The sequence below is a fragment of the Raphanus sativus genome, chromosome 4, assembly GCF_000801105.2.
Source record: "Raphanus sativus cultivar WK10039 chromosome 4, ASM80110v3, whole genome shotgun sequence".
Lineage (NCBI taxonomy): Eukaryota > Viridiplantae > Streptophyta > Magnoliopsida > Brassicales > Brassicaceae > Raphanus > Raphanus sativus.
Window position 1 is genome coordinate 43,669,324 of NC_079514.1, and position 12,123 is coordinate 43,681,446.

The 12,123-nt window shown below is 37.6% G+C and overlaps 2 protein-coding genes and 2 pseudogenes across 2 annotated transcripts; 3 read left to right on the forward strand and 1 right to left on the reverse strand.

The window, feature by feature from the left end:
- On the forward strand, nucleotides 1–2,318 carry LOC108833922 (glycerol-3-phosphate dehydrogenase [NAD(+)] 1, chloroplastic-like; annotated as a pseudogene).
- A 285-nt stretch (nucleotides 2,319–2,603) lies between these two features.
- Nucleotides 2,604–3,445, forward strand: LOC108833923 (uncharacterized). Its single transcript, XM_018607313.2, has one exon. It carries the CDS (start codon nucleotides 2,897–2,899, stop codon nucleotides 3,296–3,298), a length of 402 nt encoding a protein of 133 aa, XP_018462815.1. The 5' UTR covers nucleotides 2,604–2,896; the 3' UTR covers nucleotides 3,299–3,445.
- A 1,708-nt stretch (nucleotides 3,446–5,153) lies between these two features.
- Nucleotides 5,154–8,658, forward strand: LOC108851103 (fumarate hydratase 1, mitochondrial-like; annotated as a pseudogene).
- Nucleotides 8,659–9,138: 480 nt separating this feature from the next.
- On the reverse strand, nucleotides 9,139–10,168 carry LOC108851358 (ethylene-responsive transcription factor ERF071). Its single transcript, XM_018624775.2, has 2 exons — nucleotides 9,896–10,168; nucleotides 9,139–9,821 (listed from the first exon to the last, which is right to left on the reverse strand). The coding sequence occupies exons 1-2, from the start codon at nucleotides 10,020–10,022 to the stop codon at nucleotides 9,292–9,294; spliced, it is 657 nt and encodes a 218-aa protein (XP_018480277.2). The 5' UTR covers nucleotides 10,023–10,168; the 3' UTR covers nucleotides 9,139–9,291.
- Nucleotides 10,169–12,123: the final 1,955 nt, after the last annotated feature.

Here is a 12,123-nt window from a genome sequence, read left to right on the forward strand (position 1 = left end):
ATGTCTCCAGGCGCTAATGGTGGTTTGATGAAATCTAGGGTTACGGTCGTCGGCAGTGGCAATTGGGGAAGCGTTAGGGCTGGGCAATCGGGATACCATTCAGGTGTCGGTTCTATTTTAATCGGTTTCGGGTTTTCATGGTTACCGAAAACCAGTCCCATTCGGATAATTTAAAACTTCGGTTCGGGACCGGTTCGGGTGCTCTTCGGTTCGGATCGGGGTTGGTAAATTATTTTGGTATTGGTATAACCCAAAATACTATCGGGTTTAGGTTTCAAACGGACTTTCGGTTCTTGAGTATATCGTTTATACTGAATGTAACAAATGCAAATCTAAATAAATCGTAACTTACAATACAAGTAAGTAAGTAAAAGCATCAATTTTGTCACTGACCAAAGAAAACAACTATAAAACGACACAAATTTAAAACGAAAGCCAAACATCTTTATTGATATAAATAAAACAAAACAAATGAGAGAATTCAAAGAAAACTAAAGCCAAAACCAAAACCAAATAAGAAACATATTATTTAATGAAATCAAAAACCAAAAACTTAAATAAAACTTCAAGCTTCAATTGCAAGCACCATCTTCAACTTTCGACTACAAACTTTTCAAACTTCAATCTTCAAGACATAAGTAAAATCAGTTTTTAAAAAAAAAAAATATTTTATTTGTATAAATTTTGTAACCAAAACATAAGTAAGATTGATTTAAAAATAAAAAAGGAACATCAACCTTGATCATTCAAAATCAAACGAAAAAGTAAACATATCTATCGATAGAAATAAAACCAAATCAATGAAAGCATAAAACAAAAACCAATTTCTCATGAAATGAAAAGCATTGTTCACTGAACACAAAACCAAAATAAAAAAAATCAACTTCAACCGCAATCTTCAACCATAAACTTCCATGTTATAAAACCACCAACCTTTATGTAATAGATAATAATTTAGATGTTTCATATATCTAAGTGTATTTTGGATACATATCAGGAATTGAAATCATGTTTGGTACAAGATTTTTTGGGGGTTTTGAAAGTTTCGGGTTCTATCAGATATCTATTTAAATTCGGGTTCGGTTCGGATAATACTCATAACCCAAAATACCATAAAACAAGATCCTATCGGTATTTATGTCGGGTTCGGATCGGTTCGGATTCATTTTTACCGGATCGGATTCGGTTTGGATTTTCGGGTTCGGTTAATTTGCCCAGCCCTAGGAAGCGTTGCTGCTAAGCTCATCGCTTCTAATGCCCTCAAGCTTCTTCTTTCCATGGTATAAAATTGGACAAAGTTCAATGAATCTTTTTATTTTTGATTAAAAAAACCCAAATACGTTTCAGATGAAGTCAGGATGTGGGTGTTTGAGGAAGTTCTCCCAAATGGTGAGAAGCTCACTGATGTAATCAACAAAACCAATGTAAGCAAAAAAAAAAAGGAATGATCTTGCTCTGTTCTTGATCGGTTCTGTAGTTAATTTCTTGTTTTCTTGATTAGGAGAATGTCAAGTATCTCCCTGGGATAAAGTTAGGAAGAAATGTTGTTGCAGATCCTGACCTTGAAAACGCAGGTCAGTGATAAATGAGCTTTTACCCCCTTTACACGATGTTCTATTTACATTCTTGAAATCTGATGCAGTAAAGGAAGCAAACATGTTGGTTTTTGTTACACCGCATCAATTCATGGGTGGTATATGCAAGAAGCTTAAGGGAAAGGTAACAGGAGAGGTTGAGGCTATATCTCTTGTTAAAGGGATGGAAGTCAAGAAGGAAGGTCCCTGCATGATCTCTAGTCTCATCTCCAAAGAACTTGGTATCAACTGTTGTGTTCTTATGGGTGCTAACATCGCCAACGAGGTTTGTTTTACATCAAAAAATTTTATCATCCTTTACATGATCCAATGCATTATTGGTTGTGACTAATATTGTAGTAACAATGCAGATTGTTGTGGAGAAGTTTAGCGAAGCAACGGTTGGTTACAGAGAGAGTAAAGAAATAGCTGACACTTGGGTTCAGTTGTTTAGTACTCCCTATTTTATGGTCACACCGGTAAGAAGCTTTCATTCTTCTCCTAGTGTCATGACATTCTCGGTTGTTGAATGGTGGTAACAACTGTAAGTTCATTAACAGTGGATTTTCTACACCGAACTCTAACTAACACAATTGTTAAGACTTGATGATTTTGGAACCATAAAAGACTGAGAACAGAGAGAAGGAAATAACTGAAATAGTGTGGAGTCCTTAGTGTGGAGTCACCATTAGACACACATTTTGTGTGTGGAATCCTAAACTATTCAAAAAATAAAATAAAATATTATAATAATTTTGAGGATTTCAAGAGCAAATCCACCATTGTGGATGCTCTTATAGTCCCCACTCCCCACTTCAAAGGCCTAGGGAATAAAACTCCCCAACAATAAAAAAGTGCAGTTCACATGAGAGGGGGAGGTTGAGGGTATTACTAAACATATTTAATGCAACCAGCAATCATACCGCTGTAATTGCGCATCTCATTGCGTTTAAAAAAATAAAGAATTTATAAACCAAAAAAAGTTGCAATTAACGAAGTCTTTGTTGTATGCTTCTTAAATATGAGTGTTGACTTTTTATTCTGGTGGATAAAAGCATCACTTCGTTGTTTTGGCGGATGAGAAACTCGTAAAGCTTTGCTAAATTTAATGTTTTCCTACGTGAACCATTTTAATTATTTCGGGTGGAATGTGATATTTTTACGTAATCGAATATGCATAACGATCCGTGCTCTTTATAAATAAACCAAAAAGTCTCCCTCCCTCTCTCTCATACTCAAACTCTCCACTACTGCTCACTCTTTTCCTCTCTCTCTAGATCTGTAGATTACATATACATTTATATACATTAAGAGGGAGTGTGATGAAGATAAGGTATTGGCGGAGGTCAAGAGGATACGAAAGGCTAGATGTCTCGGCAAAGAAGTCGAACTCGGATCCGACCCGGAAGAGACGGTTTTGGAGGAGGATCAAGATGGTGCCGAAGCTGAGGGTCTTGAAAAAGACTACGTTCCCTAAGAAGCTTTTAACGCGGCTTCGAGATTCTTACGTCAACATGATGCTGCGCCTCGCCAGTTCTGGGGCCATAGGGTCGTCTTACGGGTACGGTGAATATGGGTACGGGTCGGGTTTAGCATCGAGGGAGTATGATGAGAAGAAGCTGGTGGAGATTTACAAATCCATGTTGATGGCGCAGGGGACTCTCGTTCACCGCAATGTACCTAAACCTTGCTCTGGTTCTATTGTACTCTCACCGCTTAGTTAATTACATATGTGGATCGTTGGTGCTAAGCGTTGTGATTGTAATCTGTGTTAAAGTTACATTTCAGAAACTATAAAAACAATAAATTAATCAATCAAATATATATAGTGGATCCAAACTTTTTTTTTAATAGAAAAAATGGTTTGCATTTACGTCTTAACTTCCAGCTACATTTTTATCCTTTTTAAATTCTTTAGTCACGTGGACGTGTAGGCATGGAGGAGGATATTCAAATGTAAGTAACATTGAAATAAATATATTTATATGGTTGACTATTTGTTTGCTTGACCAACGACGCTTTGTAATCGTATCTTTACTTGTGGTTGAAACGCGCAATTTCAGATGTCACAAGTAGGTGAGGGTGCTGTCCAAAGCAGCGAGTCTGTCAAAACTGTCATTGCTTACATATCATAGAGAGCGAGTCGATGATTTTGTGAACGATTGTGTTAATATTCCTTAGTAATCTAATCATTGACGTTCGTTCTAGTTTGGATTCTACGTGGCCCATGTTAACTATATTTAAATTAAAAGGGGCCAGGCTTAGAAGCAACAGGCTCAAGTGAGGTCCATAAAGCCAAGCCCAGCACGCACACATCCCAAAAGAGTAAGAAAAAAAATTAGCATTTGCATAAAATGGCAATGGGAATTATGGTGATGGGAATCATGGGACCATAGCTTGGTGTTTTGTTGGTCTAATCCGTCCAGCTGAGGAGGAAATGTATAATATTTTTATTTGAGTAATCAGCAGCTAATTGGTTGAAAAAAACATTTTTAAAAAGTAAATATAATGGGAAAAAAACCAATTAAAAAAGGCAGGAAAATAGTAATCGTCACCCTTAAACGAGAAGAGAGAAGAACAAGTCTCAGAGAGAAGCGAGAGAGGAGAGAGAAAGTAGATCTTGTGAAGGTCGGGCGGTCGGTCGATGCGTGAGCGGCCATGCCGCCGCCGGTACCATTTTCTTTTCGTCTTTTTCGGTTTATAATCATCAATTCCCTGCATCTTCTTTGTCCCCTCAAGTCTTCGCCTTGTCAAAGCTCTGGCTAGTCATCTATCGCGGTGGTCTTATCGTGGAGTAATGACGCGGTAGCGGAAAGGACGACGGCGAAGATGTTAGCAGTCGGGTTCCATTTCTGGGAGACGGAGGCTTCAATAGATCCGCCGACGCCGGCTTTTGCCTCCGGGATGGGGAGTTCTTTCAACTTCGCCGTCATCGGTCATAGCTTCCGGGGGATGAAGGATCCCACAACCTTGTCTCGCCTACTCGGGTCCCTAGGTTTTTAGGGTTTAGTTTCTCTTTTTTTTTTGTTTCTGTTTTTGTGGTTTGTTTGGGTCGTGTTGGCTGAGATCTCATCGGAGGACGATGAAGGTAGTCGTGAATTGAGGCGGCTGTATGCGAAACCTTATCTCCGGTCGGCGGTGGTGTTCGTTTTAACGGAGGAGATCTCACCGTAGTGATTGATCTCTCCGACTTTGGTCCACCGTGAGATCAAAGGTGTTTGCGGGTATCGAGTGGAGTTCGGGAGCGCCGGTGTGGTCCGGTGTACCGAGAGAATGCTCCGGTGTTAGCAGCGGATGAGACATGGTGGCCAGGAGTGACGGCACTGGTTTTCCCTCTTGTGTGCTAGGGTTTTCAAGTTGGGCTTTAGGCCATTTGGATGTTGATTTGGATCTTGGGCCCATTTGAGTTTTGTAATGATTGGGCTTTGATCCCTTTTCATATATTAAAAATATTGATGGCAAAAAAAAATAGTAATCGTCACCCTCTCCCTCGTCTCGTGGGTAAACCCAAAAAAAAAAAAACACAAACGCGACCCTATTCTGTTATATATTTTTAATATTTTAATATACATTATATATAAATAATGTATATATTTAAGTATATAAATTTATTTCGGATACATTCGGGTACCCAAAATATTTCGGTTCGGATCGGGTTCGGTTTCGGTTCTTTAAATACCGAAATTTTGAATCCGTTCGGATATTTAATCAATTTCGGTTCGGGTTCGGTGCTACTTTTTCGGATCGGATTCGGTTCGGTTTTTCGGGTTCGGATTTTTTTGCCAGCCCTAGTTTTGTTGGTCTAATCCGTCTAGCTGAGGAGGAAATGTATAATATTTTTATTTGAGTAATCAGCAGCTAATTGGTTGAAAAAACATTTTTAAAAAGTAAATATAATGGGAAAAAAACCAATTAAAAAAAAGGCAGGAAAATAGTAATCGTCTCGTGGGTAAACCAAAAAAAAAGAACAAAAAACACAAACGCGGCCCTGTTCTGTTTTTTTCTTCAGATTTCATTAAACTCCGTTGACTTGAATCATCAGAGGGCGTAAGAGAGGGAGGGGAGAAGAAGAAAATCATTCTCTATTGGCCATGCGACGCTCTCTCTCTCGAGAGAGAGGAACCACCATTTTTGTCGCAACTAATCTTCCACAATAAGGCTTCAGATCCGTCATGGCTTTTCTCTCCAATTGGGCTGTAAGTTCAACCTTCTTCTCTCTGCTGCTTGTGCATGAATGCATTAGATGAGAGCGGGAGTAGTGGCATTACAAGAGTACACTGTGTCTGCCAACAGGTGACAAATCAATGGATGATCTCAGTGCTCGTGATGTAGCAAGTTGCCTCTTCAATCGCAAGATGGTACTCTTGGTTTTTACAGAGGATGTGCAACTAATCTCTCCTGAGAACAACGCCTGCTGCAGCTATCACCTTCACTAGCTTCGAAATGGTTCATCGTTTCCTGGTCACTCATTTGCCTTGCCTTGTGAGCAAAGCTCTATACATACTTTAATGATACTCGTTTATTTTCTTTGATGATGATGACGACGACGACGACTAAGATGTGTGGTTTTGAGTGAGAGAGGTAGACATGGTTATATTTATTTATACAGTTCAAAAGGTTGGCTTCATGTTTGACTTTCTATAAAACTAGAAAGATATGTATAATGTAAAAATGGAAAAATTATTTACCATTGACCAACAAAGCTGAGTTGATTCGTTGTATCCCTTATTATTATAATAATTGTGTTTGCCCTATCTATATCTATCTTCTAACTCTGTCGTTTAGGGAGGAGAGAAGAACTGTCGTTTCCCATTTCGAAACTCTCCTCTCCTCTCCTCTCCTGTTGTTAGGTGAGAAGAGGGACACCTTCCGATAAGTTAGTTGGGGGGATTGAATTATCTCATTTCCAATTCCCCACATAGGCTTAGGCTAAGTTGGGGACACCAATGCTTTCTTGCTTGCTTTTTGTGTGTGTGTGTGTGTGTGTGTGTGCCAGGTGTGGGGAGCACAGACGCAGAGATCACTGCAGAACTTCGAGATCGGTGGTGAGCGGGAGCGTATGCCCGAACCTATCGTCCGCGCTTTCGGCGTCTTGAAGAAGTGCGCTGCCAAGGTATCACTCTAATCAATGCTTGCTTGTTTTCTCGAGAGATTTTCATTTACCTTTTTTTTGATGATTTAGGTAAACATGGAGTATGGACTTGATCCAACAATTGGGAAAGCGATAATGGAAGCAGCTGAGGGCAAACTCAATGATCATTTCCCCCCTTGTTGTTTGGCAAACTGGTAGTGGCACTCAGAGAGAGTAACATGAATGCTAATGAGGTCATTGCTAACAGAGCAGCTCAGATTCTTGGTGGTGATAAATGTGTCCACCCTAATGACCATGTCAACCGTAACCTACTGTAACCTCCCCCCACCTTTTCCTTTCTTTTACTTCCCCGCTCTCTCTTTCTTTCTTTGTTCCTCCTTACTAATTTGACTTATTGATTTTGCTTTTGTCTTTAGATCATGCACATTGCAGCTGCAACCGAGACTAATTCAAGGCTCATCCCTAGCTTGAAAACTTTGCATACCACTCTCGACTCTAAGGTCTCATTCCTCTCTTCTCAACTGACACACTTGATGTGCTCCCTGAATTTCAACATGGAACTTGCACTATATAGTTTCATAAATTACTTCTGACCTCAGTTCAGTTCAGTGTGTTTTTGTTTATTTATATATATATATCTGATAGTTGCTTTGTACATGTTTCAATTTTTTCTTTAAGGAACCATCTTCTGACCTTGACACTTGTTAGCTTTTCTACACATATGTACTAGTCCTCTTCACATATCTGTTGCGTTCGTTAGTTTTCTCGAACTTATCTCGTAATTCTGGCAGTCCTTCGAGTTCAAAGATATTGTCAAAATCGGAAGAACTCACACTCAAGATGCTACTCCTTTGACGCTAGGACAAGAATTCAGTGGCTATTCTACTCAAGTAATGCCTTTTTTTTTGTTCAGAAAATTGTGAGCGAAAATCACATGCAATTTCAAAATTTGAATCTCACTGATTTCAGGTTAAGTATGGACTTAATCGAGTCACATGCACTCTCTATCAGTATCAGGTTTCGCAAAATGATATCTTTGGAGGATGTGCTTTCCTCTGTCCAACTTTTCGCTCATCTCTAATTTGCCCAGCTTGCACAAGGTGGAACTGCTGTTGGAACAGGATTAAACACCAAGAAAGGGTATATATATCTCTTTTCTATCTTTATTCACATCCCTTGTTCATTATTCTCCTCTTACTCCACTGTTGCTAATATCTGTATAGGTTTGACGTAAAGATAGCTGCTGAAGTAGCCCAAGAAACAAACTTGCCCTTTGTCACTGCAGAAAACAAGTTTGAAGCTCTGGTTAGCCCCTAAACGAGATAAGGGGCACGAGGTAAGCTTCTCTTCTTCCTTCATTTACCGGTCTTAATAGTAGTAGTATCCACAAAATGTGAATATGATCACGGGCGGGAACTGATTCTTTGTTTTTTCTTCTTAATGTATGTCTCTGTAGTCCCTTATGCTTGTGACATCATTGAATCCGGTAAGTCTCCAGAGTAAGTTACATGTTTCCTTTTACCAGAAAATCGGATATGACAATGCTGCAGCAGTTGCCAAGAAAGCTCACAAAGAAGGATCTACATTGAAGGTATATACACAACAAACTCTTTTATGCTTCTTCATCCTGAATTCTAAAACAGGTCCTTGTTTTTGTTTCAGTTTGTTAAATCTAAGAGCTTTAAATTTTTATTGTACAGGAAGCGGCTCTGAAGTTGGGTGTTCTGACGGCAGAAGAGTTTGATACGCTTGTCGTTCCCGAGAAGATGATCGGTCCCTCTGATTGATAGTTCTTGTCTTTTTTTTTTTATTTTTTTTTGGAGCCAAAGCTTCATTGACTAGTCTTCCTCTTGTTATTGAATCCTGAAACAATAAATTTTAAAATATTCTTGGGAGGAGGGCAACATTGTTCCTCAGATTTTGGAGAGTTATCTCTCTCTCTCTTTGTATCCAATTGTTTTTGTTGAATAAGAGTAACGAACTAAATGCGTATATCTGGCCTTGTATGTGTTTTTTACCAGAGCAAGTCCTTGGGCCTGAAATTGATCACAGCCAGTTCGTTTGGGAATTGTGGATGTTTTGGTTGTATAAAATCTACATATTTCTTATATTATATTTTGGGCTATATTAGCAGTCTTTGGGCCGTAAAGAACAAGCTTTATTGGCTCTTTGCTGGGGCCTTTAATGGAACAGAACTGATGACGTGGCAAAACGGGGACTGACACCTTTGAACCGCTAAAATAAAAAACCATGTTCGGCCCGCCATAGAGGCCAACAGAATTAGCAGCCGCGGTCACCGCTGTTTCTCCAGAGAATTAAACTTTATTGTCGGGGTTTAAAATATTAGTAGTACAGTAATTATTTGCGGAAATGAACGTACAGCTTTTATATTTCCAAGAACAAATAATTTGTGTAAATGGTGTGTAATGTTATGAAACTTGAATTTATTTTGTTTTCAAGAGAATCGAAGCCTGATCGAAACAAAGTAGTAACATTTAACTGTTAATTTTATTACACTTAAAATTGTTAATGTAAAACAACAAGAGTGATGATTAAAAAAAAGAAACAAAATGGTTGGATGAATCCGAAGGGAACAATAAACCAGGCAAAAGCAATTTATAATTGCTAGTTGTTGTTGTTGTCTTGGAAGCTCCAGAGATTGCCAATGAGGCTTATTTGTTGAGGAACATCTTCCGTCGCAGATTGGCCGTCAAGATAAGGAATCTGATAGAAACTCATGTAATCCTCGTAAGCCATCAGCTCCTCCGACAGCTGTTTGACTTCTTGGTTTTCCTTGTCCTCTTTAAGCAGAGGAGGAAGCAGAGGAGTAGACTGTTGATCATCGCTAGCATTTATCAGACCACCGCCTACTTCTTTATTCTTGATGATGCAGTTTCTTCTGGTGGAATCGTCGTTTGGGAAATTGAGCTTGGCTTTACCGCCACGGATTTGAATGGCTGCAGAGTCGTAGGCTCGAGCAGCTTCCTCTGCGGTTTTGAAAGTGCCAAGCCAGACACGAACACCTTTCCTCGGGTCACGAATCTCAGCAGCCCATTTGCCCCATGGCCTCTGCCTTATCCCTCTGTACATATTCTTCCTCTCTCTCTTCTTCCCTTTCTTCTTCTCAATCCCATCTTTTCTTTTCTCCCCACCAACTGTTCACGTCGACATAAAAGTAAATTAACCACTCACTCATGAACGAGTATTACCGGAAAATATGGGAGTGTACCTGAGCAGACCGTACGCTTCTCGATGGAGACAGAGCCTTCGTAGCCGAGTTGACTCGGATCTGGCTCAGCAAACGAAGGTCGTCTCAGTGACCAGATGAAATCAGAAATGACAGCACCTCCACACATACTTCTTCTTGAAACCTTATGTAATGGGTGGCTTTGACAAACCAACAACAACCAAGAAACAAAAAGAACTTGTTTATAGGAAATTAAAAGATGAATAAAGGTTTTTCTTTGGAACTGAAAAGACTAATGATTCCTTGCTAAGAGGGAATTGGCTTCTTTTTATAGAGAGAGACAAGTCAGAGGAGGAGGCTTTACACTGTTTCAGTTTTTTTGCTTGACTACCAAGTTCTTGTCTTTTTTATTATAGAGTATTTGCTCTCTATTATATACCCCACCCTAATTATTTTTCTTCTATAACGTAACCTTTTTGCAATTACCAACAATGATCTAAATACACATACTTATCCTAACAAAACTAAATTTATTTTTATTTGAGCAATGTACAAATTAAATTTATTTCATGGCTTGTGTGTTTTAATAAGTAACCACAAAATTAAAATCAACATTAGTTCTCCCAAAAAAAAAAAAAGAGTGAAATCCGCAAAAGGCTCACTCAACCCCCACAATAGCCCAATTGATCGTTCGGCTGTTTACTACTGTTAAATAAATTGGGTTGTCTAACAAACAAAATCGACACTAATAGCCCATTATGATCGGAGATCTCATGACAAAATCAAACTAATTTATATAGTTAATAGTTTTGTTTTTAGAACAATAAAAGTAACTAGACCTTTGACCCGCCCGACCGGGCGGATATTTTATTTTATGTTTTAAGCTTTTTGTTTATATTAAATTATATGTATTTTTAATATTTAATTATAAATTTATATTAAAAATTAATCTTTACAGTTATAATAAAAATTATATTTATAAGTTTAATAAAATTTCTTATATAAATTTTAAATATCTTAACTAAAATAATATAGGGGTGGATCATAATTTTTTCCAATTCCAAAATCTTAATATCTCTTAAAACAAATAAAATAAATTTATAAATACATAAAATATATAAAAATATTTTGAAATATATTTCTATTAAAATAAATTTGTTAAAAAATAATTTTGCAATGTTGTTGTTTGTTTCTATAACTTTATCCGTGACCGTATAATTATTTTTCCGTATAAATATTTGCTTTCACTTTAAATTTGTTCTTTATACTAATGTATAATATATATATATATATATGAAAATTAAAATATATTACATAATTATGGAAAGAGGTTATCTACTTATTTATAGTATTAATGTACATTAAATTTAAGATTTATCATGAATTTGTCGTGGAATCAATTTAGAAAATTATGCATTAAATTAGAAAAAGACAAAATATTTAATATTAAGTTTATTAATTACTTTAGTAGTATTAGGTTGTAAATATTTTAAAAGTCTTAGGGTTAATTTTAAAATGTACTTCTATTTTAATAAGATAGATAAGATCGATAGGTTTATGTGGAGATGTTAGTATATGGCATATTTCCGACTAAAAGATTCTACGATCACATAATCATGTATCTGTCTACATTTCATGCTTATCAACATTTTTTTTAAGCCTTCAACACACACACCGAATACTACTATGTTGACACAAATTTAACGTGCACCCAATCAAGTCTCTTCCCTCCAACCTCTAATGAACACGTACGTATCTTATACTATTTTTTAAGATATTTCTATCACACTAGTTCTATATTTAGATCATGTCTTGAGATCAAACTTTAACCAACAAAACAACGCCCGAATCGAGAAAGCTTTTGATAATGACATCCTCCTCAGGCACCGGCGCTTCCTTCTTACTCCTGCGCTGGTGATGGTTGTGGCCACTGCTGACTATTACGTGGCAGTACCACCAACCACGCCCACTCTTTTACAACCATACATTCTGCCCACCACCTTCACATCTCCTGTTAAGACTCCATACTTGCCAAAACCAACACTGAAATCGCCATCGAAGGTCTCATCTTCTGTAAATCTGGCTACGAAACCTACCCTATCCAAGGTGCAGTTTCATATTATGCGATCGTTTCATGAAATCTTCCCATAGTAAACATAGCGTGAACCGAATATTCACTTTGAAAAGCAACGCATTTTTTTATAGAATATATATATATATATATATATTTTTTTAAATATGAATCGTGTCTTTTAGAAAATATTTTATTT

Coding starts and splice junctions, on each gene's coding strand:
- LOC108833923 (XM_018607313.2), top strand. CDS start 2,897: ATGAAGATAAGGTATTGGCGGAGGTCAAGAGGATACGAAAGGCTAGAT.
- LOC108851358 (XM_018624775.2), bottom strand. CDS start 10,022: ATGTGTGGAGGTGCTGTCATTTCTGATTTCATCTGGTCACTGAGACGA. Junction 9,822..9,895: donor GAAGCGTACGGTCTGCTCAG/GTACACTCCCAT, acceptor CGACGTGAACAG/TTGGTGGGGAGAAAAGAAAA.